This window comes from Nyctibius grandis, chromosome 27, assembly GCF_013368605.1.
Source record: "Nyctibius grandis isolate bNycGra1 chromosome 27, bNycGra1.pri, whole genome shotgun sequence".
Classification (NCBI taxonomy): domain Eukaryota; kingdom Metazoa; phylum Chordata; class Aves; order Nyctibiiformes; family Nyctibiidae; genus Nyctibius; species Nyctibius grandis.
The window spans coordinates 1,908,382-1,934,306 of NC_090684.1; the positions used below are offsets into that span (position 1 = coordinate 1,908,382).

General features: G+C 55.2%; 1 protein-coding gene across 2 annotated transcripts; it reads right to left on the bottom strand.

The window, feature by feature from the left end:
• Nucleotides 1–1,019: 1,019 nt before the first annotated feature.
• Nucleotides 1,020–25,637, bottom strand: RASSF5 (Ras association domain family member 5). Of its 2 annotated transcripts, XM_068419382.1 has the most exons (6): nt 25,319–25,637; nt 15,814–15,932; nt 3,714–3,827; nt 2,252–2,549; nt 1,763–1,878; nt 1,020–1,198 (listed from the first exon to the last, which is right to left on the bottom strand). In XM_068419382.1, the coding sequence occupies exons 1-6, from the start codon at nt 25,635–25,637 to the stop codon at nt 1,046–1,048; spliced, it is 1,119 nt and encodes a 372-aa protein (XP_068275483.1). In that variant the 3' UTR covers nt 1,020–1,045. The 2 variants fall into 2 exon arrangements, with proteins under 2 accessions (XP_068275483.1, XP_068275484.1); XM_068419383.1 differs by lacking the exons at nt 15,814–15,932; nt 25,319–25,637 and adding an exon at nt 11,354–11,473.
• Nucleotides 25,638–25,925: the final 288 nt, after the last annotated feature.

A 25,925-nucleotide genomic window follows, 5' to 3' on the forward strand; every position in this document is an offset into this window, starting at 1 on the left:
ATGCTGAGGCTCTCCCACACCGGCAGCCTGTGCTCTTGGTGCCACATCCACAGCCTGGCCCTGCTCGGAGCTCCTCTCCCTCGGTGCCAGACCTGCTCATAGCTCCAAATCAGTTTGATTTGTGAAAGGGGGTTTTGAGCTTTCCTGGGTTAGTCTGTCGGACGTGTATTGCTAAATGTTCAGTACCAAACCATCAGCCCATGCCTCAACCATCATCTTTACACTTTTCAAACAATTTGTTAAAACACAGATCCCAATTCCTACAGTAGAAAACTGGTAAAACACTGGCTAGCTTAGCTAAGCATCAGGGGTATTTGCTTTAGCTCACATCTGTTTTCAAAATTGGAAGTTAATTAGAATCAAAACAGATGCCTTTTCCCAGAATTAATCTTACCAAGTTTCAATAACACTTACTAACAGACTGTTTGGGTGTTGCAGCTGCCTTGGTGCCATAACTTCACATTTCCCTGGCTATCTTAGCCCTGAACAAGGCCCTCTGTCATTGGTTGCAGCTGCAACACCCACGTGGTTTGGTGCAACCACCTCCTCCGCTTTATCTGCTGCTTCCTGTGCTCTACTTACGAAATGAGAACTCACGTGGGCACACGCAACGAGCCGCAGCACCTCCCAACAAGAACGAGCAAGTTCCTGGGAGGAGTACGAGCAGCGAGCGTTGCCCTGCTCAAAGCCTTAGCCCGTAGATGTTCCTGGCGGGTTTAAGATGTTCCTGGTGGGTTTAACACTGTGTGTTTTCCACGAAGCTTCTCTATCTGATGGCACAGCTGGAAAGCCAACCAGCAGCTGTGCTCGGGGCGTTGGCAGCCACAGTTCTAGAACAGGCTTCCCGTTCCTTGACTGGCTCTGGTCCTGGGGTAAGAGGTTTCAGAAGAAGAAAATGCTTTATGTTCATTTTATGGGTGCTGTGCGCCAGTCCGTAATGGAAGGATGAAGAGGGAGAGTGACCACTATAAGGTGTCCTGAGAAGTGTCTTTTCATTTTAAAAATAATATCTAGCTTAGTCTGATGCCCAGGGCCTCCTCCAGAGTTATCCAGGCTTGCCTCTGGCTTCTTTCAAGGTCTGCTGCAGTCTCTGTTTAAACTTCTCATACTTCCTTTGCACTTGCTGGATTTTTTCCTTTTCTTCTTTGTCCAGTATCATCAAGAAATTCTGTAGCTCTGGGATGGAGAATGCGTCCCACTGCAGAAACAGCAGAAACAGAGGGAAAGTAAGCACACACCGTTCACCTTATTGCTTTTGTTTTTTTTTTTTTCCCCCGAATCTGTGAAGAGGAACAATTTAAACACGTATTGCACGACTGCAACCAACAACTGACTGCGAATTTATTACCTGAGTGTCCCTGGCTTCTACTTAAATTAGTGGATTACTTATAGCAGTGTTTAGCTGAGCTAATTATTGAGGATTAACTCTGGGACGGCGTTGCTTGGTTCTGTAAACAGATTACGGTTTGGCCATCAAAACTGGCCTCAGCATTTTCACAGCTCAAGTTGGAATTTTTTTAAAAAATCAACATACTTGAGGAGCAATAAATGTATAAAAGTAAGGTACAAGCAGTCTATTGAGCTGATAATTTAAGTTTGGAGACAAGCTGGTATCACACTCCGTATGGTAAACCCAGCCCCATCAGAGGGAAGCAGAGGGAAGCAGCCTTGCTTCAACCCGTGCTGCCTCTGCCTTACACCTCCCAGCTCTGCAACGCTGCCACGTGCATGTGAAAGCCAAGGGGAAGAGTCACCGACATACCTCAACTTCCCCCGTTTCGTTTTCCTTCAGCACGAAACTGAGCACATCTGTGTTGGGGCCCGCCAGCAGCCGGAGGTACAGGGGGTACTCGGTGAGAGGGAGCTTCTGGAAGAGCACTGCAAGGGGACAGCAGACAGCCACCGTCAGCCCGTGGCTGCCAGGGCAGAGGAGAGCTCAGGAGGTCAATTGGAGCATGTAAAAGCGGCTCGTGCTGCTCAGGATCACAGTGGAAACAGCCGAGTGTATCAGAGATCCACAGTGATCTCTGTTAGGTCTCAGGGGACTTCAGCCCCCTTCTGAAAACCAGTAATTCCCCATTAGCTTAAGCAGCATCACCGCTTGTGGTGCTCAGGCCCTTGTTCATCTGACATTTAGGCACTGCCCGCCTGCCACACCACCGAAGTGCTGTGATGACGTTTCTGTGACACAACATAGTAATTAAACCGATGAGCTGCAGGACAGCGGGCGGCTCCGAGGGCACGAACTCACCTTGCCCATCCTTCCGCATCTCCTTGAAAAGTGCAAACTTCTGAGGGTTATCCACTACCATGAACTTCTTCAGGAGCCCCTGGATCACCTCGCTCACCGTCGTCGTGCTGCTGATGTGGAGCTGCTTGACGGCGTCCAGCGGCAGGTAGAAGGAGGTCCTCTTGTCCGTCATGTCGGCCAGGTTCACCTCCTTGAGGGCATCGTAGATGGACTGCGGCCGGATCCCTGCCGGGACCGTCACGGGGCGGCGCAGTTTCAAATGCACTTTAATGAAACCCGTGTAAGTCCCATCGTCGTTCTAAAGCAAAGGAGAGGGGGGGGTCAGGCTCCAGGGAGCCCTTCTAGTCCTTCTCCCCACTACAAGGGGCTTCCTGGTCTATAGCGCTGCAGCCTGCGGGGTGACTGCAGGACTTTCCCCCCCTCGGTACTGCTAGAGTCTTGAGGGTTTCTTATTAATCATGTAAAAAGTAACCAGTAATTTTGGGTTAGTCACTACTGATTTTCTCCTGTTCCTTCCCCTCGGTACTGACTCATCCCTCCCTCACGTCTGTGCGGTCTCGTCCTATTTAAAACCAACACTGCTACAAGTCAGTTATGGAAACCATTACACGTAAGTTGTAGTTGCAAATTAAGTGAGGATTTGGAACCTCTGGGAAGGTCTCTACCCCTTGTGTTCAGTGGGATCTCCTGACTGTATTCCTCACATTTTATTCCCCACTTATGGGATTCTCACATCTCCACGTAATAAATCATCATTCAAGGTCAGCCTGTCTCACAAGAGGTCCCTTACCCTACCCTCAGCTCTGCAAACATGCACGAATGAAGGGAAGAGCCTGGCTCCGTGCAGCCCCTTCGCGGGTGCCAGGCAGGAACAAGCCGAGGGATCCACCTCGGGTGCCGGGAGTTCTACAATTTATTTCACTCTTTAAGAAGCTTTCCCTCCCCCTCTCTGTAAGATCCAGTGAAGTTTGTACCTTTGCAGCACTCAGGTTTGTAGAAGAGGTGATTTCCTTGTCATCTCACCACATGTCATCAAGGCTTTATTTACAGGTAGTGATAAGCAGGTTTGCAATCAAAGCTTCAAAATATAAGGCATCTACTGGGGGTCTTAGACCTCTGCTTAAACAAGCCTGGCAGTGGCAGAGGCAAAAAGCCTCTCTCTCTAGAAAGCCTGTGTGTTCCTAAATACACTCGGTCTTCCTGAATCCACTTTGTGTTTCTAAACCCACTTTGCGACAGCTGCTGAACTGCGGCGTCGCAGCCCAAGTTTTACCAGGACTCATCCCCACTAGAACAACCCAAGCAGGAGAAAAAGCCGACGAGGTAAGGAAGACAAGAACATCCCAACAGCCACAAGCCCTCTTGCCTCAGAGATGCCTTCCTACAGCCCGGCTCAGCTCCCAGCCCACAGAAACCCGCATCGGTCTTTCCCTGTATGACCCACACCGAGCCCAGCACCTACCAGCTTCATCAACAGGCAGTTGGTAACTTTTGTGTTGTATTTTTCAATTTTCTGTTTGATCTCCTGGACCGTCAGAGGCTCACGTTTTTCTTCTTCTACTGTTTGTGTTACATTCTGAAATCAGAAGAGACAGGCTTGAGCTGGTTTATATACGGGGTGACACCGCGTCTGTTCAGCTCTGCTTCTGCTTGGGAAAGGCAGGACCCAAGAGGCTGCGCAGATCCTGGGCTCACGCTGGCAGCGATGGCGCAGCCAGAGATGGTCCCTACAGCCAAGAGGCTAAACGTGCAGGATGCCACGTCCCTGCTCCAAACCACCCCTATACACCAGTAACAGACAGTGGAAGGTGACCCAAAACCCACCAGTTAGTGGGACACTGAGGCACAGAGCAGTAAAGACATCCCAGTACAAACCAGGGCAAAGAATCCAGCCTCTAAAACCCACTTTCAGAACAAGCCACCCACACCCGCCGAGCGTTTCTTTGCTTCTTGCAACGCCGTTGAAAAATCACATCCTATTTCTAATATTCATGGCACTGCCTACCAGGGCCAGGCACCCCCTTAGAAACCTGGGGTGCTCCTCAACCAGCTTCAGCAGGTCCACCCAGGCAGAGCCCAAAGTTAAACCTCTGCTCCTTAGCTTTGGAAATTATAGCTCAGAGCAGGAGACACGCTGGGTCTGCAGCAAGGCTCATGGGGTAAGGATGGGACAGAAACCCAAGGCACAAAGCTAAAGCTACCGAGCCACGGCCAGACAGGCAGCAAGCACCGCTGGGGACACCCCCTGCGTCGTGCCTGCCTTTGCTGGAGCTCTTCACCAGCTTCTCCAGCCGCTGTCCGACAGCAGCATGCAAGAAGCCTCGATGACTTTATTGCCACAAGACCATTGGAAACTCCCTACATCTTGTGCCTCAGATAGCCTGGGTTACTCAAAGCCCTTCAGCGGAGGGGCTTTCCAGCCAGCCAGGAGAGCGGGTCTCCTGCAGCATCCCAAAGTCCAGACCTGCTGCAAACAAGCCTGCGTGTGCTCTGGACGATGCTCCGTGGGCCGGATTTCACAGCCCAGCGCTCCATAACCCACCGCCTTCCCCGCAGACAGGCTGTCAGTGCATTTTGCCAGCGCTCCCGTGTTTTACGTGGGCTGGCTCAGAGTTAGTGCTAGCAGAGAGCAGAAAGCGTGAAGGGATGTGCTATCGAGGCCGGTACAGAATAAAACCTGTAACCTCCAAGAAGGAAAAAAAAAAAGCACTTTTGGGAGCAAAGCCCATCTCTTCCCAAGCAGCCCCGCAGCACATGAGATCAGGATGCAGCAAGCTGTAAATAAGCCACTATCGCCCCAGGCTACCCATGATATTTCTTTTAGGAGGAGAATGAAACACAGGACAGACTGAAATCCTGGTTGCAACCTGGCAAGACAGCTCCAGTGCTGGGACTCAAGAGCCCCAAGTAAGGTTTTTTTTCACAAAAGAGTGCGAGATCTGGAGATACTAGTAACCCCACGAAGGAACACTGACATTGTATTACGGTCTCCTTCTTGTGCAGTGCTTTAAGACAATAAAAGCAAAGCTTTTCTGGGGTATTTAAGAATTGCACATATCCACTTATCATAACGGCAATTTCAGCTCCCCAGTTTGTCACAGCCCTTAGGCACACGCTGCACAGCAATCCATTGCCTGCAATAGGTCTCACATGGCTGCACACAGGTGCTGGGCTGGTGGGGGGGGAGTTTTTGAAAGTAATGTCAAGGGTAGAGATTTTCAAAAGTAGCGCTGGGGAAGGGAAAAAAAAAACAAAGCAGAAAAAACCCCTCCCTTTAAGTTAACGGAAGATGTGCACTTAGAAACCCTCCACTTCCTCACGTCACCCATTTCACAGCACTGGAGACGGGCACAGCCGTGCTGCCACCCACCCCAATGGCACAGCGAGAGCCAGGAGACCCACGGGACTGTCCCCTCCTGCACGCAAAGGGGCTTGGCACTCCACCCGTGGCACAAAGCCAACGCGGTGCAGAGCAGCACCCATCCCGACACGCACGGCAAAAGCACCAGAGCGCTCAGTCCATCCCTGTCACTGCAGTTTGCTTCTCCCCAGCAAGTCCCTCCCTTCTTGTGATGCTCCCAGCTGAGGAAAACCGCGCGTGCCAGCAATTAAGGGCTTTTGGAGCAGCTCGCGCGCTGATGGCACCCGGTTTCCATGGAGGACGCACGGTGCACCCAGGACTGCAGAGCCTGGAGTGACGCTGGTCCCCCGGGGGCTTTGCAGCAGGCACAGAACAGACGCTAATTGCTTCATGCTCCAGGGAACCTGAATCACTCGCAGGAGGGGGAGTGGGAAGCCTGGCTCAGGAACACAGTGCTGGTGGCACTAACGTCACAGGTCTCGCGCCGTGTCCCCGCACACCTTCATCGACAAACCGCTGCCCAGCCCCCAGTTCCCTGCCTTCCCCTGCACGGATCAGCCCTGCCTGCAGGGTTCTCTGCTTGCACAGACCCCCCAACCCCCCCAGCACACCCCGATCCTCGCAAAACCCAGCTGTAAAGGGCACCGGGGCTCCAAGGGCTCACCCCGCCACCTCCTCGTGCTGTTCACAGCAGTGATGCTCAGGCAGAGCTATGCCACAAGCCCCCGGCCCCAGCGACCACAAGCCCCCAGCCCCTGAACACCCCACGGCTGGACACTCTGCTTTTCTGTTTTACAGACCAAAACCAGCCTGCGAGCAGGGCCAGCACCAGCCCAGCAGCCCCAGCACCGCGGCGGGGGGAGCCCGGGGCAGGGCGGCCGCGGCCCAGGAGGAGAAGTGCTGCTCCTTCCGTCACGGGCGATTAGATCAGCTGCCTCTTGCTCTTCACGAATCTACCCGGATCTCTGGTTTTGCGAAGTTTCTGGTGCAGAATATGCAATTCTGACTGAAGGAAGAAAAACAGAAGCTATTAACCATAAACCGTTGCCACATTTCCTGTTGTACCGGGACAGGATGAAACAAGCTGTGAGCAAAACAACAGCCCGGTAACTCTGCCTGGGCCTGAGCCCCACCAGTCGCTGCTGGACCTGTGGCTCTCCTGGCTGGAAACTGGGAAAGAGCGACGTGGGCCACCCTCGGGGACAGCCTGGCAGCACGCCGTGACGTCTGTGTGCCAGCCTGCACAACCAGCACGTCCCCGTTGTCTCCATCGCACCACCCTCACATGCAACTGGAAGAAAAGTGATGACGAGACCGGAGCTGCCAGGACACTTCCACTCCCCGCTGTTAAAAACCTGATGCAGAACATCCCATGGCCATGGATGCCAGTTTAACCACCACTGCCAGCTTGCTGGCATCGTTTAAATTCAGCAGGCAAAGGGTTTACCATCCCCTATGAAACTACCCTAAAATAACTCACAGCCAGCCGTGGCCTGCAGCGAGACGCAGGCACCCGCGGGCTGCACGGGACCAAGCCTGGCCACGGTGCCCTGGGGCACCCACAGCAGCACGGGGAGGTGAACCTGCCCGTGCCTCCCCCTGCCCATCACAGCCCGCTGCAAACGGGCTCCCCTGCCACAACCTGCATTAATTCTCAGTTGTAAGAAACATCAGCTGTAAGAAAGGACTCGAGCCTCATCTGGCACTTGGGCTAATGCTCGGCAGGACAAAAGCCACCCAGAACAAGTGCCCCGGGAAGAGGCACTTGGCTGTGAAGCACAAAGCCCATCGCCCGGGGCCGGGGCGGCGGGTCAGTAGCCACACCAGCCTCCTCTTTGCAACGTACCACTCATCTAATGAGCCATGAGCTCGTGACAGGCTATTACAGGTGAGGTAAAAACCCCAGGGGCCATCACGATTATGGTGCCATACTCTCAAAAGAGCGATTCTAAGCCAAGAAAGGCAACGATGAAACCTCCGTGAGAGATTTTTCTATTTATCGGTTTGCAAGGATGCCAGGAGAGACACACTCCACGTCTGGCTGAAGAGCATCCTTCCTCCAGCCTCTCACCTTGTAGAAGTCAACCCCTAACTTAAAAAACTGTTTTACAGCCAGCAAAGGCAGCAGCTCTGCACCGCGCCGGACCTCTCTGCTGGGAACAGCTCAAGGTGGGACCGGGACAGAGGGGATGGTGCCCTCTCCCCTCAGCTCCCCATCCCACCGCAGCCCCAGCCAGCCCCAAGGAGCCGGCACGTGGTTATGGCTTGGATGCACAGCTCAGGAGGTGGAAGACCAGCAGCTCACAACCCGTGGCTTTGCCAGCCATAAAACCAGACATGGAAAGGCACCGTAGGTAGAAAGGCTGAGCGTGCCTTTCCACGGGACACTCCTTGGAGTGAGGGCTGCTTCCTCGCAGCCCCAAACCAGCCTCAGAGACACCATCCCTGCCCCTTGCTCCCAGCCAATTTTCCTCACGAGCTACTTAGTTAATGAATTTGAACAGCAGAATGGTGGAGACGGATTTGGCCCAACTTCACCACACTCCTGGCAATGACTGGCCCTATCCAGAGGCAGGAGTGGCCAAGCCCTCCCTGGTGTGCCCGGGCACAGGTCCATCGCCACTTACATCAGCAACGCTGTGATAATTTGCATTCCCAGAAGCGCAGCCCAAGCTCTCCCTTTGGCTCCATGTTCAGATTGCAAGAGTATTTTGAAGACCTCTTCTGAAGGGATTTTACGTCTCGGGGCATCAATCCTCAATTCTTCCCCTTATTAAGGAAAGATTTGTCTTAAAACATCAGAAAACAAAGCCCAGAGAAGCGTGTCCAAGCGCTGCTGGCTGGGCAGCCGTGGCTCAGAGGAGCATCACCAGCTCACACCCTGCAACCACCATCACACCATAAATCCAGCTGCAGCAGGGAGTGGTGACGGCTGGGGGGCACTGGGGCCAGGGCAGCCCGATCACAGTCCCCGGAGAGCTGGGACACCTCTGCGCTCGCACAGCTCTCATCGCTGCAAGAACCCAACGCCTCCCCCTGCGCCGCACACTCCCACGGTTCACAGCACTATATGGGGAAAGGATCGACTGCTCGAGCACGGATGGGTGGGGGGAAGGATCACACAACAGACTGGAAAAAAAAAAAATAAAATAACCCACATATTTCACTCCCTTTGAAAAGTTCAAATGAGATGTTGTGGTTTACTTTGGGGTTCAGAGGAAGAGGCAAAAGATGGGAGCGGTGCATCCCTAGAGCAGGGGGGAAGGAGCGTTGCTGCATTTCAGAGAGGTGAGAGGCAAGGGAAGGTGGGCTCCGTGGTTTGATTGCCATGGAGATTTCACTTAGAAACCGTTTTTCCTGCCACATCCCTGCTCAGCAGCGAGAGCTGAGCGGGTGCTCCCAGGGAGCTCCATCACAGGGGGGTCTGGGCTGGATGAGACCCCGCGGGTGCCTGACCACAGCACTGTGTGTGCACAGAGACCAGCCTGGCGAGACCCCGGCCCAGAGCCTGGGTGGATCAGAGGGATCCACCAATCCTCAGGAGCAGACACTGGGGAATGGATCACAGCCTCTAATCACAGTGATCAAAGTCCACTATTTTTTTAAATGGTGGGAGGCCTCTCTGTCCCCTCCTACCCCACATTCAACATGTTTCCTCTACAGAGGTTGCTTCCTCGGCCTTTTAAGACATGCCTCCCTAAGCTACCCATATTTAGCTTATTGCTGCCCACACTGTGCACCCCAGGCTCGGGAATCATTCCTGGGCATCTAAGGATGGACAAACATTGCCGTTCCCAAACACATCCAAAAGGGTAACTCACTTTTGGGTCCAAGAGGGTGGTTTTTTTGCACATGGCCACAAGCAGGTACTGTACTTGGTGGTGAAATGCAACGCTGCTGCCACACGCAGCTCTTGCACCAACTGCGGTGGTGGAAACGTTCCACATTCAATAACATCACTCCAGAATTAAGACACCAGGTAAAAAAGGAGGGACAAGGAGTGAAGCACAACCCAAGGGAGATGTCCACCTCGGGGCTGTGCCTGTCCCCTGTCCCTCTGCTTTGCTGGCTGCTCCCAGGCACAGGCTCTCCTCCAACCGCCCTCCAGCCCTGCCTCACCAGCCCACCACCTCCTCCTTGCTGTGCTCCAGGGCCAGCTCCATCCAGAGCTGAGGTCTAGCCTCAGGCTCCCACAGGACCTGCACCACCACCACCCCTCCAGCATGCCACGAGCCCCCCAAAACCTTCTCCCACCAAGGCCTGAGGGTGGTTTCCACCCCCAGCTGCAGAAACGTGAGGACCCACCTCTGCACAGACCCATTACACAACATTTGCTTGAGCAGCAAATTTGTGTGGGGTTTTTTTTTTTTCCATGCACAGGAACCATTTCCTCCCCATAACACCAAACCCCTGACAGGCTCCATCTTCTCCAGCAGCCGTGAGCTCTGCTCCATGGCGCAGAGCCGGGCGAGAAGGGGCCGCAGCAGCCCCCGACCCCTCTGCGAGGGAGCAGCTCCCGAGCGCGAACGCGATGGGGCTGATTTCGAAAGGCAGCCGAGGGTCTGCAGTGCCCTGGCTCCAAAAGCACAGCGTTACACCGGCGCGGGGCGCAGCAGCGTTGCACTAACCCCGTGCCCTTTTCCATCTCCTACACAAATGAATCATCAAACGACATTTAAAAACCAGCAGTACGTGTCGGTTAATCATAGCGAGAGGGAGCTGCTGGCTAGCAGGGAATACCCCGTGTTAAACCCAAGGGAGCACTTTAAAGAAATTAAAATCAAATTGCCAGTTGATTTAAAGTCTCCCACCACGGGGAACAGAGCAGGTCAGCAGGGAACCCCCGGCACCCCGTGCTGCAGCAGCTGAACCCCAAAGCAGGGTTGCAGCTCGGCAGCACAAACAGAGCCTGAACAGAAGCGCGTCGGTGCTGACGGTTTACAGGGGAATTTCTAAGTGAAAAAGCTGTTCCCGAGGCCAGATCTCCTCTCTCGGTGCCGCAGGGCTCTCGGTTCTGAGCGAAACCCCCACTTCCGCAGCAGCGCCTGCTCGCCTTCTCCTTTTATGCTCAGTTCTGGTTGGGGCCCCAAAGTTTATGATAGGGATGTTTTAGGGTTTTTTTTAAAAATAAACACTTAAAAAACATGAAGCAGCCTTGTCAATGTTACTGACACCAAAATCTCGTCCTGGGGTGAAACACTGCCCAGCCAAGCGCTCTCCCTTCTCCAAGACAGACACATGCACCCAAGTGCCCAGAAAAGGACCAGATTCATCACTGCGTTAATAAGTTTGCAGGTTAATTTAGTCCTGTAATTTTCCCATCTCCCTATCCACCTGGCAGGTGCAATTTTCACCAACGGTGCATATTTTGTGAGGACAAACCACCGCTCTCCGGCCAGGAGCCTGACCCGGGGATGGCAGCTGGCAGGGTGGGAGCCTGACCCCCTGTAGCCAAAAAACCCCACATTTGGAGTCTGCTCCTCCACTGTGGATCCCCCGGGAAGGGGCCAACATGCAAAAGGTTGAGACGTGGCTGAGAAAAAATCCGCAGCAGCACAGACCCCTGCACGGGAGCCTGCGAGAGGCAGGAGAGCCTCCTCCCCGCCAGCAGCTCTGCCCTCGCTCCATCTCGAGCTCATTTTGGCAGCACCTGCAGCCAAACGTGCAGGAACACCGACATCTCCCCTTGCCAGCAAACCCCCCCCAGCACAGCCCTTCTCACTAGTTTTTTAAGCCGTTACCTTGGCAGGGACCTTGCTCGGCGTGCTCCGGAAGAAAGAGGTTTTTGCTGTGAAAAAGCAATCCTCGAGGTCTTCATCCAAGCTGCAGTACCCGCTGCTCATGCTGCTGCTGATGGTCATCGACGCCCAGGAGAGGCGAGAGGCCAAGCGCGTGCAGGGGTCACCGAGGGGCTCGGGGGGCCGGCGACCATCGGCCGTCCCCGCTCTGGCTCCCGCGCCAGCAGCGAGCCCGCTCTCACATCCCCAGCTTGCCGGCGCTTATCTGCGACAGCTCCTTCTGCTCATCCTCCAGAGCCAGCCGAGCTATTTCTCTTTAACAGGCAGCCGTGCCGGGTAACCCTTCCCTCTCCTCCTCCACCCGCCTCCCTGCGCAGCGGCGCTGGGCCAGCATGGAAGGGGCAGAGCTGCCAGTTTTGCTCCCGCTCTCGGTGCCCAGGTCCGCTCACCGCCCGCGGTCTGGTCCCCAGGGCGCCCGCACAGCATCGCCTCCCCTTCCTGCGCTCGCCTCCCCGCGCAGCCCTGACGCTTCCTCTTGCAAAACTTCTCACCCCGCTGCCCGCCGGGGCCGAGGCGCTGGGCTTGGCCCTGGGCACTGCCCGGCCCCCGCGGACCCCCGGCACCTCCTTTGCTACCCAACAGACATGGCCACGGCAGGCTGGCTCCTTGCTCCTTCCCTGGTAGCGCATCCTCGAGGGCTGCGTTGCGTCTGCTCTCTCAGGAAAGCGAGCCCAGGCTGGATGGAGCCCGACCAAAAGGTGGTGGGGAAGGGGGGAGGCTGGCGGCCTCAGAGACCCTCCTCGGGGGTGCCAGGAGCCCGTGGCCATCACGCTCCGGGAGGCAGTGGGTGCCTCCCCGCTCCGCAGCTGATTCTAGAGCAGCGGGAGCGATTTCAGCAGCGCTGGCACCCGCCTGGGGCAGCTTCAACTGCAGCCCAGGAAAACACCGCTGAGCTTCTCTGTCCTGTGTGCAAGATGCACTCGCTCCAGAACCATTAAAATGCTGTGCTGGCCTCGGAAGGAGCCTCAGAGCAACAGCATCATCCCCGCTCCCCTCAGCCCTGCGGAACCCCAGCCTGGCACAGACCCATCCCCAGAGCTGCCTCCTCCATCCCCCTCTGCCCTGGCCCCTCCAGAGGTGCCACCATCCCACCAAGACCCTGCATTTTACCCAGCAGCTTCTAAAGCAGCTGTGACCTTCCTCCTTGGTGAAGATCACGGGTATTTCTGGGGAGCTGGGCAGGGCACAGAGCCCTGGGCACCCATGGGGATGCAGCACATCCCGGCACGGGCTCTCCTCACCCACCTGGGCATGAGCAGGGTGAGGGGGCTAAAGAAAAGCCTGACACACCATGTTGAAAGGACTCTGCTTAGGCAACGCAGTATTAATGTGCACGCTAACAATTCTCCACCATATTTCAGGAAAGAAAGTGGGAACAAGGCCTGAGAGTATCACGCCACTGAATAAATCCATCCTATGCCCACTCTTTTGTGCAATACCCCCCCAGCACATCCAAGAAAGAATAAAGAATTGCACGAGGTATCTGGCTTCTGCAGGTCACAGGGCTCCTTTGGCCGGTCCAAAAGGGCTCCAAGATCTCCACACAAGCTACCATCTGCGCATGAAAACCTCTTCCCCTCTTGATAGGTTGCAGATGGTGTTTCATACCCTTCCATCTGCATCTGTTAGCTGAAGGACTTAAATTGCTACAAGCCTTTGATAGCTCTGTACCCCACAGCCAGCAGCATCCCATGAATACCAACCAGGACAGCAATGTAAAGACGGGGGGAGGACGCAACATCTGCATCTCAGAGAGGAAGGCAAGGATCCAAGTGGCATATTTACAAAGCAGCTCGTAATGTTGCAAATAAATAAGCTATCCTCTTAGCAGCACGTGTACTTCTGCAGCGGCACAAACCTCCTCAGCTCCACAAGGCTATATTTAGAAGAGAAAGAGGCTTAAACTGAGCATGTACAACACGAGCAGTTGGGCCAACGAGTGGCACAGGCGTCAAGCCACCACTGAAGCCTCAGCCCTGAGTGTTTCATGTGGAAACTGGGCACAGCCATTGCATTGCTCCATGGGCTTCCCCAAGGAGCCCCCACTTTTCCATTGGGGTCCACCTCCTTAGGAGATCAGCTCCGTAAAAAAAACAACCAACCAAAAATAAAAACCTAAGTAATTTTGACCCATTGGTTCAGCAGCAGCTCCAGTTCATGGTTACCTGCACAACAGCCCCCAGAGAACCCACCCACCAGTGTCCTGCACCAGTTTGCAGGTGGGAAGTGCACAACCAGCTCTGCTGGAGCCAGGGGCCAAACTCCTGGTGCTGCTGAGACCAGCCGAGGCTTTCGTCAGCTTCAGCAGAGTCTGGATTCCACCCAGGGAGGTTAATCTGGGACCCAAATGTAACGCACTCTTAAGTACTTTGCTGGATCAAAGCCCAAATTATTAATGCCTGGTATTACATGGCAACAGTACTTAACTACGCGATATTAAAGTAGCTGTTTCTCTGATGCTTCTAGTTTGCTTACATTTGATAATACTATTTAATGACTTCCAACTACGCCAGCTATTAATTTAAGTTCCTTGTGTTTTCAGTGTGCAATCCCCCTTTCCCCCCCAGTGTATTCAGGCACTCTCTGAGTCTCTTTCTGGAATACTGACACTGTTTCCTCCCCATCCTTCTTCTTTTGAGCTGCTTGGCCAACAGAAACCCTCCAGGAAGGTGGCTGTGTGCTCAGCTTCATAGGCTCAGATCGAGTAAACATGAAGATGATTTTTCCCTGATTATCCACAAGCAAGAACAGAGCTTTATTGCAGCGATTTACCCTCTTTCACCCTCAAACCAGCCCACGCAGCTCCTGAGCCCCCCCAGCCTCGCAGCCCTTCCCAGCACAGGTAAAGAGACTCCAGACAGCGCTTTGCTGCGCCGAGGGTTCAGAGCTGCGATCCCCGACCAGGACCTCGGGATGGGTTTATGGATTTCTGTTTGCTGCTGTAATCGGAGAGACTTTTGTTTCCTTGGCACAAAACGCCTGCCCCTCCCCGGGATCACACCAGAGACCCGTCAGAGTGATGAATTGCCACGAAGCGCAGGCTCCGTGTTTATTATTAGGACCATCAATAACCCCTGGCTGCTGTTATCAACCCTGAAGAAGAAACAAGCCTTTCCAATTTTTCTACAAATCAAGCTTTTCTCACGCTGCTGGGGGAAGCCCAGCACTGTCTGAAGGAGATGTAAACACACACATATCTGCCTTCACACGCTTACTCAAATACCTCAAGGCTCAGTAGAGAATCCATTCAGAGCCCCTTTGTAACGCATCACTTGTAAGATAAACCTCGTCTAACTCAGGTTCCCTCCTGACTGTTTCCTTCGGAGCAGCAATCACCCAGTGTTTTCTTCCCAAGGATCACGACCACAGAGCCCAAAACAGGAGCTCCTGGCTCGGAAGACCTTGCACAGCAAAGAGCAGACGACAACCAAACCCCACCGCCAGCTCCTCACGCGCCCAACAGAAACCCCACGTCTTCTTCGGTAGAGAACACGTTCCCACTTCCAATTTTGCACAAGTGCATCAAGGTCCTCCACAAAGAGGAACACAAACACACGGTTATAACGAAGGAGAGAAGCCAAGTCTTAAAAAAAGCATACAGAGATTGAAAAGGCTCTGTGCAAGTCAAATCCCCTTCGGGCAGGTTTCTAAGCACGGTTTTAAGCCTCCAGCACTCAGTATCTTACACCTCAGGTTGCGTGGCATCGCCCGGTCCCACGCGCTGCAGCCTGGCCCAGCAGACACCCACGCCGGTGGCATCACAGCCACCACGGGACCCTCGGGGGGACTGAGCACACAGCTCAGCCTTCCGGAGCAGCCCTGGGGATTACAGCACATGCCTAATACAGACTGAAGGGTCTTGATGCCCCGGGACTACTGAAACTCTTGAAACAAGGCTATTAAGCCAGAGCTCCTCGCAAAACCCATGCTCCTGCTCTGCCAAGATGCGGCAGAAATGCACCTTTGCTGCTCCTTTTCGAGCACGTTGCACCCAGTGCTGGGATGCAATTTAATGCTGGTACCGACCCTCTGTCACAGGCACCAGGACGTGGCCAGGCTGCAGCGCGGGGGCCGACGTCCCCGTCCCAGGAGGGCATCGCTCCTCTCCCGCTCTGCTCCAGCCCACCTGGCCAACAGCAGCATTTTAGACATGATGTAGCTCCACACATGTGTTTATGGCGAGGGGGATGCCCATGCACGCAGCCTCCCCCACGCCCCCCATGCATGGCACACAGGCAACACGTACACAGTATATGCCTGGGTCCGCGGGACCGACGGGCTGACCTCTCTGACAACACCTCCTCCTTGTAAAACCCTTGGGGACCACGAAATCAGGTCTCTGAAGGGGATGCAAGCGGTGACCGTGAGGCTGCTGACCCCCCCACAGACCCCTCCCGGCGTACCTGGCTGCAGGGCGGCAGGAGGGTGCTCTCGGGCGAGAGCTGGCTCTGGCACGGGCCTGGCCGGCGACAGTCCAGCTGGACGAGGCTGCGGCACTCCTGGTGGCACGTGTATCTGCAGTCTGCACGGGGGAGAAACGAGACAGTGAGGCACCCGAGACCCGCAGCCTGCTGCCGGGAGCGGCGGGGAACCCCGGGAAGGGACCAGGCTCCTGCCGGAGGGCAGAGCGATGCTCGTGGGCACCGGCATGGCTGGAGCTGCCAGCCAGGCACACGTCCCCAGGCGGGCACGCTCCTGCAGACAGGGAGAGGTTCCACAATACCTCATCCAGAGCAAAAATTACTCCCACACCCTCTCCCTGGAGAAACCTGTGCTTCTTGCTGCAATGCCCCATCACTGGCAGCGTTCCTGCCTTGTGACCTGCTGCCTTTCCCCTGATCTGCCATCACCTTAATATACAAAGTAAAGAATATGCTCAAGTCAAGTCCCACCAAGCCACAGGGTATGGTCCCACCAAGCCACAGGGTATGGTCCCACCAAGCCACAGGGTATGCCACCCCCCAGCTATGCTCCTTGGAGATGTCACCTGCAGCAAAAGCCTGGCCACTTCACGAGGAAAGGAATGCCTCATCTTCCGACACCAGGAGGGAATGCACATCTTTGTGTAAGACAGAAGTCAAACTATTTAAGGTCACTAAAGATGAACACTTCAAGGGCCCGTTACAGTGGCTGAGGTACAGATCTACATCAGACTGCCAAAAAGCCACTCCTGGAGAGGGTGTGGACACGTCCCGGGCGCCGGGGAAGGCTGTGACCATCCATCCCCAGCACACACGCTGCCCGGGTGCAGTGAGGCACTTACGTGGTGTGTTTTCTTTGGATGCTGACCCATCCTGCTGTAAGACATTAACTAGTTCCCGGTAGGAATTGCAGACGACTCTGCAGAGCCCAGGTTTAACCTCTTTAGCACAGGGTCCTGCTTGCCCACGGCTGCTGAGGGGCAGCATTCAGCCCAGCCAGCTCCAGCTCCAGCCACCACGGTTGTCACACACTCGTGGCTATCGCTCCCCCAGCCCCTTCCCTCAGAGCCCTGACTGCTCCGTACCCTCCTGACCACAGCTAACCACCTCCTTCCCCTTTAATGGCCCTTCTGATCCTTTTAATTTTTAACTGTCGTACAAACAGCATTAAATTTACTTTTTACACTACCCAAAATTCCAGAGCGGTCACCGACCTGAAAAAAATTATACCCTAAAACCAAGGCAAGAGAGTTCACTCAACAGAAGGACACGAGACTGAGTGCCCATCCCCGCGCCAGCCCTGCCACCCAGCTCATATTTTAAATACTCTTCTTTTTTCTTTTCTTTTTTTTCTTTTTCTTGGGTCCTTGGTTTTGAATATCTGGGGCTTGCAGGAAAGCAAAGGAATATCCCACGTTTGCTCTGGAAACAGTGATTTCTGCTCAGCGCTGCTAAGTGCTCACGTGCAGGAATGCCCGAGAATGAATGAGAAGAGCTGAACCGCTGCTGGGAGCTGGTGCCTGAGGGGGGAAAACATCAATCTCCAGGGGAAACAGAAAAATCATTTATCATTTCACATCCGTCTGGCATGAGCTGTCTATCATTTTCCTATTCCAAGTCAGTTGTCTCAAGTAAGCCTGGGGGAAAGCAGGGAGACTTGGTTTGGGCTTTTTTTTTTTTAATTAGAGATAAGCTGCACAGTTACACGGTAATTTAATGCATGACCTTTTGAGCAACTGGAACAGCCTTTTAACAGGGGACATGCGCCAAGTCTTTGCTGGAGATGCCAATCTGAGGATGCTCCAGCTGCAGGTTCACCTCAGAGGTCTGAAACACGTAACACGGACCACAGAAATTACAGTTTCCAAGCACACCTCCGCATCGGGCCCATTATGGCCAGGCATTTCTTTACGGGATTAAAGTATGACACCTCCTTAGTCACCGTCACCTATTAACAGACCTAATCACTCCGTATCCGGCAGGGAACACTAATTTTAGAAACCCAGCGCAGCTTTGGGAAGCAGCCACGTGACAGGTTTGCCAAGAGGAGCAGGATGCCTCCACTTAACGCTTTGAGATAATTTCCATCCAAGTCACACACAGCAACACTTGGAAACGTAGTTTCTTTAAAAAAAAAAAAATTAGTCAGATCACAATGCTGTGAAAAACTTTGGTGGCTGAAAGGAATTTCCCTTTCTCCACAGATAACGTTTCCCAGAGGGATGACGTTGGATAGTGTAAACCAGTCCAAGACAGATGCCCATCTAGATGCCTAAATATAGGACTGCAGTCATCCTGCCCACCCCCATCCGCCCACTCCCACCTCCCAAATACTGCAGATGCTACGGGGCATCTTTCCACCCACCCCGGGTGCAAGCCCCAGATCTATAGGCTGGGGCAACAAAAGGAGAAGGCGCAGGTCTGTGGCAGAGCAGCCAGATCCTGACCCCAGCGATGACAGAGGGTCCAAGAGCCTGACCCCAGCGATGACACGTGGCTTTCACCCAAAGAAAAACCTCCTGCAACCCCGCATGGGAGACCAGATACAATTGCCCCCAAAATTAGGATGGGAAGGGTCAAAAGTATCCCAGCACCTCCCCTGTGATGCTCTTAAACTCTGATTTCTGACCAAAGTCTGTGTTTTCTGCCCCGGTGCTGGCTGCCTCCCCACATGGGACCACAGAGGAGTGCTCTCGAGAGGGCACGCTTCAAACAAGCTACAAAAAACCCCTCGTGTGATGTTAAAATGAATCATGAAATTGCAGGAGTTATCTTAAAGCTCCAGTTCCTGGTTTGTTAAGGATCCTGCCATTCATTAAAGGAAAAAAGAAAAAAAGCTAATCAGAAATACTCCCAACATCAGCAAAGTTCAGGAAAACCTCTGAAGCGTGACCCAGCTGCCACGGGAAGGCTCAGAGCCAGCCAAGACAGAAAAGTAAAACGTCACGAGTTTTGAAAGCAACGCGAGAGCCCGCAGGTGTTTGAGGGCTGGAAGTGGCCAGTGCTGAAGGACGGAGGTCTCCTCCATCCGCCTTTGGACCCCGCAATCCTCCAGCCAGCTCACACACCCTTAAACGTGGGCTACTCGCGAGGGTGGATTTTGCAAGCTGTGCTGCTTAGGACGGAGGGCTCAGTGCCTCTGCCCTGGCTCGGAGGAGACGCCTCACGTCACTGGGGGTAACCTCAGGGACGGCTGCAGGATGTGGCCCTGCGGCACCACGAGAGCTGGCGTCTCCTCCTGCCACGGGGCCAGGGCAGGGCCCGCGGCATCGCCACCAGCTCCCGCACGCGCAGAGCGAAGGGTCTTGGTTTTTCCGCGAAGCACTTTGACATCCCCGACGGCAACGACCCAGCCCCATCTCTGCAGCTCCGTCACTCGAGGTCTCAGCAGTTTTAGGTCTAAATCAGGTGGTTTGGGTTTAGTTTGTTTGCAAACACAGCGAAAGCCAAGGGTGGGTTTCTGCTTGTCCAGAGCAGACAAGACCCCCCTGGTGACAACCACCCCTCGGAGAGGTCCCTGCACCACCGCAGGGTCTGGAGGGCGATCCCAGCTGCCAGGCAGATGCTCTTCAGCCATTGTTTGCTAAAAGGTAAATTTTCCTTTCGAGTGGCAAGCGGGGCACCACCGATGCCTGGGGCTGCAGAAGGAGCCGGAGCAGAAGTCGAAGCCACCCGGCACGGAGGCAGGAGACCGTGCCAGCGCCGTGCCAGCTGGGCAGGACCCCGCGCCAGCCGGGCATCACCAGCACGGACAGGGCAGCACCGCAGGAATCCCCTTACACCTACGAGCAGCAGCAAACCCGCACAGCAGCAGCCAGCAAATACACCCAAACACGCCGATTTACACCACCACCTACCTCCAACCAGCAAGACCTCCCTGCTCGGCCTCCTCAGCAGCCGGAGTCCCTCAGACCAAGACTTTGACTTGGGAAAATGCCTGAATATTTTGCGAATTCTCTTTGTTAGGAGCCCAAAGCAAGCGGCTGCCCCCTCTTTCCCGTCCGTCATCCTTGCGGGAGGAGATCGATGGCTTCCCGGGCACGCGGAGCCCGGCGGGCAGCTCTCCAACACCGAACGCTGCCGAGATGCAACCTGCATCGGTGCAAGTTACGTCTGCTTCCACGGGAGGTCTTTCCTCCCACGGAGATAAAACATTGACATTGTCCATTTACAATCCGCTGCCATTTGACAGCTTTATTTATTTCTTTTTTTTTAAGCAATGAGGCAACACGCAGCTCAGAGCTTGTGCATCTCTGGGCTTGTCCTGTTAGCCATGGAAAACTTTCTATTTCTGGGGCTTTTTGCTTGATAAGATAAAACAACCCAACGGAAGAGATTAGAGAGAGAAAGCGCAGGACCCAGCCGTACGCTGGGAGGGCTCTTTCCAATACCCCCCCTTCACTTTGCTGCTTTCCCCCTGCAGCCTTCTAAAGTTTAAGGAAAAAAAGTCCCCAGTGTTTAATCAAAGGTTAAAGTAAAGGAATACACTAAGATGAACTATATTTATAATACCGATTTGAACTCTGCACATAGTCAGCTGGGCTTTTAGATCCACACTACAGTCCCTTCAGAGCATCTATCAGTCACAACTACACCGGGTGTCAGTGATGGGGTAGGACAGAAACACCAGTCCTTGAAATCTGCCACTTTGTTCCCCCTACACCACGACTGTCCCCTCTCTGCTCAGCCATCCTCTTACAAACAGACCAGGTTTCCAGCACCCTGCACAACACATTCTTGCTTTTACACAGGGAGTAACAAAGATGGAATTTAACTAATCCTAAAAATCACACCAAAGCAGCATAAGCAATAAGTTAAACACCACGGGGACTTCCTTATTCACCCCTCGCTGTCCCAACACCTAGACAGCATCTCTTCAGCTACACACACCCCTGCTTCCCACACTGTGACCAGCAAACTCAACTAAACCTACTGGACCAGGGACAGAGAGGGGAAAGAAAAGGGGACAGCCCAAAAACTGACCTGCAAAGTAAGACCTGGAGCCTTGGCTGGTATTTCCCTCCATAAATCCTTCCCAAGGCACCAGACTGGATTGCAGCAAGAAACACGTCCCTGAAAGACCTGAGCTGCTCCAGGAGCCCTGGCAGCCAGCCACACAGCTCTGGGCAGGTCACCGTCCCTCCCCACACCTCCATCTCCCCAGGGTGAGCGAACGCCCTGCCCCGGGGAGCCTCAGCGGGCGGGATGCACCCCAGCACCCCACCCCGTCCTCGCCTGACCTCAGCAGCACCCGCCCGGCAAGTGCCACCCCAACCTGCCCGAGTCACCTGGGAGGAGGAGAAGCCTCAGGAATCTGTCTGGACCAGCTCAATAGGACAGAAATGCAAAGTACCGTGGGTCCTGTGGACTGTTAGTAATTATTATTTACAGTGGCGAGACTGGAGGTACGACAGAGCGTGGGAGGACGTGTTGGAAGAAGAGAACACGAAAAACCACGATGTCCCAGAGAGTGCCAGTGGCGTGAGCAGAGCCTCATCCCAGCCAGGCTGGGCTGTGCTTTTTAAGAGCGTCCACACCTGCGAAAGAATTCACTATCTTAAGCAAACATCTACTTGAGGACCAGTAATATTAGAACTGTCATTTGCTCTACAAACTAGAAAGAGAAATGGTGTGTGTTTAACCAATTTCCTCCTTAAGGAAATCGGTCCTGATTCAGCACAGTACTTGAACACAGAATTAACTGCTCTGAGAGATAAGGGTGGCTTCAGACCAGAGGCATAAACCCAGACACACGCTGAAGTGCTTCACTGAACCAGGTCCACGTCGCAGGATCTACAGATCTTACCGTGGGCTTCGCCAACAGCTGCAGCACCAGAAACAGGAATTTCCTACAGCACCTGCATCATGGGTACAGCAAGGATGAGAAAGTCCTTTCGCACAGGTCAGGCTCTCACATAAGCCACGAGATCCCTGCTCACCAGTGACCACCCCACGCAGCACAGAGGGACCCTGAGTCACCAGCACGATGCTGCCAGGGGAAAAAAAAATGCAACTACAACGCTTGAGACTGCACCAACGGAGATACTGAGAGCCAGGGAAGCACCTGAGCCACACACCAAAGCCCAACCCATCGCTGCCCTGCCTGTGTGCTGCTCCATCACTGCCCACCCAAACCTCCCCACGGGGAAGCTGCCCCCAGCGCAGAGCTCAGCCTGGTCTCTCTGCTGTCTCTGCTCCAAAGCAAAACAAACCACGCTGAAGGCTTTGAAGCTGCATTAGTCACCGCTGCGTTCAAGCGACTGCATTCCGCCCCACCAGAACAAACACCAAAGAAAACCCAGAGCAAAGATGCACCTCTGCAACCTGCCCGTCCGGCCCCTCCTCCCCAGCCACAGCAGCCTCTCGTGTCAGGAAAAGCTGCTGGCAGCAGGACACCTTTACACTCCTGCAGCGAGAGGGGTTTTTTAATATTCACTCAGGCTTTGAAAGGCTCCAGCAGCACAAAGCCACATACGTTAGACAGAAGATACTCAAGACACAGCATCTAATGGCACAGCTACTCCTCATGCCCAATTGCATTCACTTTGAGACTGCAAACAAGCATTTGTAACGACCGCCAGCAGGATGGCCCGGGGTCAGTCGCTGCCGCGCTCCCACCTCCCCATCCCTTCGCGTTGATGCCAATGGGAGCAGCATGCCTGATGTCTGTCACCCAGGGGACAGACCCAGAGGCTCCCAATAAAGGCAATGAAAAGGCTCCCAATGTCTCAGACAACATCTGCATCAGCCCCAGATGCATCACCCGTGGGTAGGGCTTGACCTAAAACTTCAGTCAGAGCCTGTTCGCCGCCTCCAGAGCCATGAGACTGATTCAGAACAGCCTAAACCCACCAGGTGCCCAAGGAAACCACCCAAGGGGATCACCGTCCTGATTCGGGGACTTGCCAGGTCTCTGCCCCCACCCCTTCCACCCAGACCCCCGGCTGGAAGAGGAACCGCAGCGCACGTATCCCACATTAGCCTTGGAAAGGCGGCTCCACGCCACTCCAGAAAGGGGAAACGGGGCTGAGGGGATTTCAGCGCATCGCTGGTTGGTGTGAAAAGCACGCGGACGAAACCCCCTCCTCACTCAGCACCGGGGCCGGCTCCTGCTGCCCCTTCCCTTTTCCCAGGGCTGCAGGCAGCGTTTCCCCTTGTGCTGGGGCCAGGCACCATCACACGTGGGACACCGTGCCCACCGCATGGACAGGAAGGGACATGGACCGTTTAGGGTTACCACTTTCACATCACCATCACATCTGATACAAATAAAAATAGGCCAGAACTGTACAAACTAAAACCTGAGTATCCTCAGGCTGTAAATCAAAAGCAAACAAGCAGCAACTCTGCATCAGAAGAAAAAGAAACATTTACCAAGGGAGGACAGCACACCCCGTCTGCAGCTCTGGGGCATTTTTAAAAGGATACACTACTGGGATGACAGGGAATGCAGACGATGTTACGAGGACCTCCACTGAAGCTTCCCTCCTCCCCCAGCCTGGTTGTTTGGGGAATTTTAGGGGCAGAACTACTCCCACAGTCTGAATAATTCGCCTCCAAAATGAAAAGGGAAATAGAGTTATTTAAGATTTGTTTCAATATAACTATGGGAAAACTCCTGCCGGAGGAGAAGTCCCTCAAAACAACTATTTATAGTATTTGCAACACCACAAAGTTCTATGAATTATTACTTCAGATCACGATTTCAAAAGACACAGCCCAGGACCCCACCTGGCACATGAGCCCTGTGGCAGCTTTGCAGCATGGCCGGTGAAAGACAAGAGCCCCAACAAAGTTTGTTCACTGGCCCCAGCGTATTCCTGTGTCATGTTGTGCTGGCCGCACGGTGATGGCTGCGTTACATTTAATTAACAGCAGTCAATGCTAAATCCTTAATGCGATGCAGCAGGGCCATATGGTGCGACTGTCTCTCCCAATTGCCCTTCACTTCCAGACAGCACCAGGAGGCACGTGTAAGAGCCCTGCTCACACCACGCTATGCAAATCACCGCTAGAAACATTTAATTGATTCATAATCTAAGGAAAGCCAAGCATGAGAACCAGAACGGGCTGAGCGAGAGACTAATTGCCCCGGTGAGGCTGGCGTTACGGCACGTGCCTGGCATAACCCCCCAAACAAACCAGCAAACAAGCAATGAAGCCTCCTCCAGAGCTGCCAGCTGGGCAGCCAGCCCAGGGCCTGTGGTCGGAGACAGCTCATTCCCTCGCCCCAAATAACCACCAGCACCAACTACCCGCCCTCCACACCGATGCTGAGGGTACCCTCGCCCCACATGCCCCCGCCTGGGTATGGATGGTCTTGTGGGCACAAGCCTGGGGCGAATGGCACTGGTGTTACAGCTTCTGCCACAAATCAAGAGGCTCAGCTGACCCGGAGCAGCAAATCTTCGAGTCACTCAAGCCCAAGCACAGCTCTACAGCTGCATCGGAGATCAGTTCCCACCCAGCCTGCAGCAGGACGTGCTGATGGGCCCAGCTGGAAAGGAGCAGGTTCACTGTCAGCAGCCAGCGCAGCACATGCTACCAAGTTATCCGTGACACGGGTTTGCTCAAACCTCCTCTGCCCTGGCACGCCACGGCCCCCTCGTTTCCCCACCCGCAGCTGCAACAACTAACACAGGTCCCACCTTTCCATGGGCCATGCAAACACCCCGTGGCCTGAGAGCAGCACCCCAGGGACATGGGACAGAGCGTGTGGCACTGCACAGCCCCGGCTGGGTCACCTCGTTTGGCCCCTCTGTGTCCCCTCCCACACGATGGAAAGATTAATCTCTCCGGCAAAACACAAGCACGAATACAGCGTGTCTAACGCGAGGAATACGCATCTTAGTGCATCTCACCGGCATGAGCACTCTTACCCGGGGACTTTGGGCAAAGCAGGTGTCTGACAAAGTTACTATTTCTACAGGAATTTACACCTCACTGTAAAGCTTCACAAACACAAATCCTTCCTGCTGCCCAGCGCTAGTGCCAGCCCTTTCCCAGCCCCGCCGATGAGCTGATCATCTCCTCTCTCCTGGAAAAACTTCATTTCCCAAATCCGCCCGGCAGCACCTCACCGCACCCGTGCCCAACGCCCAGCCCTGCCCCGCACCCGGGGACAGCGGCCCCTTTGCGGGGAGACCCCGGCCAGGTCCCGTCCTCCGCAGAGCTCCCGGAGCGCAGCACCGCGGGGCGCCGGGGACCCCCCCCAGGGAAGCCCGGCGCGGTGCGGAGCCCTCCCCGCAAACCCGGCAGGTCCCCGCGGCAGCCGCAGCGGGGTCTGGGGGCCCAGAGCCGGGGCGAAGGGGAGGGAGAGGGTCCGGTGCTGCCGCTACGGGAGGAGGAGTGCGGGCAGGGTGCGGGACCAGAGCGGCAGGCAGAGCTGCGGTGCGGGATGGAGCGGCCGGGCAGAGGTGCAGGCAGGGCAGGGGTGCGGGAGAGCGAGGCGCAGGCAGGGTGCGGGCAGGGCGCGGGCAGGACTCACAGTCGCAGCGCAGGGCGCGCTCCCGCACCGCCTCCCCGCACAGGTCGCACCAGCCGCGGCGCGGGGGGCGGAGGGCGAAGCGGTGTCCGCGGCCGCGCTCCCCCGGTTCCCCGAAGATGCTCCGCACGTCGGGCAGCAGCCGCGGGGCTCCGCCGCGCCGCCGCAGCCTCCGCACCGCCCTGGCCCCGCCGGGGCTCCCCGGGGAGCGGCCGCCCATCGGCTCGGGGGGGACGGCGGGGCCGGGTGGCCGCCGGCGCATGGAGCCGGGCGCGGAGGGCGGCAGCAGGCGGGGGCACTGCCCCACGGCCGGGCACGCCATGGGCTCGCAGCGCCGGGCGGGCGTGGGGCAGCGCAGGCGCCTTGAACCGGCCCGGGGGGAGGAGACAGGGCGGGGGGGGGCGGAGCGGGACCGGCGCTGCGGGGGACCCTGCCCGTGGAGACCCCCCAGGAGGACCCGAGGGTCCCCTCCCCGCAGGACCCATCACCGTTGCGATCCTTCCTGGTGGCAACCCCCCTCCCCGCGGGATCTCCCCGTAACACCCTCCCCCGTGGGAACTCCCCCGCCTCCCCGTGGGACCGGGGCTGCCCGGGGGAGCGCGTCCATCGC

Coding starts and splice junctions, on each gene's coding strand:
- RASSF5 (XM_068419382.1), bottom strand. CDS start 25,637: ATGGCGTGCCCGGCCGTGGGGCAGTGCCCCCGCCTGCTGCCGCCCTCC. Junction 15,933..25,318: donor GCGCGCCCTGCGCTGCGACT/GTGAGTCCTGCC, acceptor TCCCCCGTGCAG/ACTGCAGATACACGTGCCAC. Junction 1,879..2,251: donor GATGCGGAAGGATGGGCAAG/GTGAGTTCGTGC, acceptor GTCCCCTTGCAG/TGCTCTTCCAGAAGCTCCCT.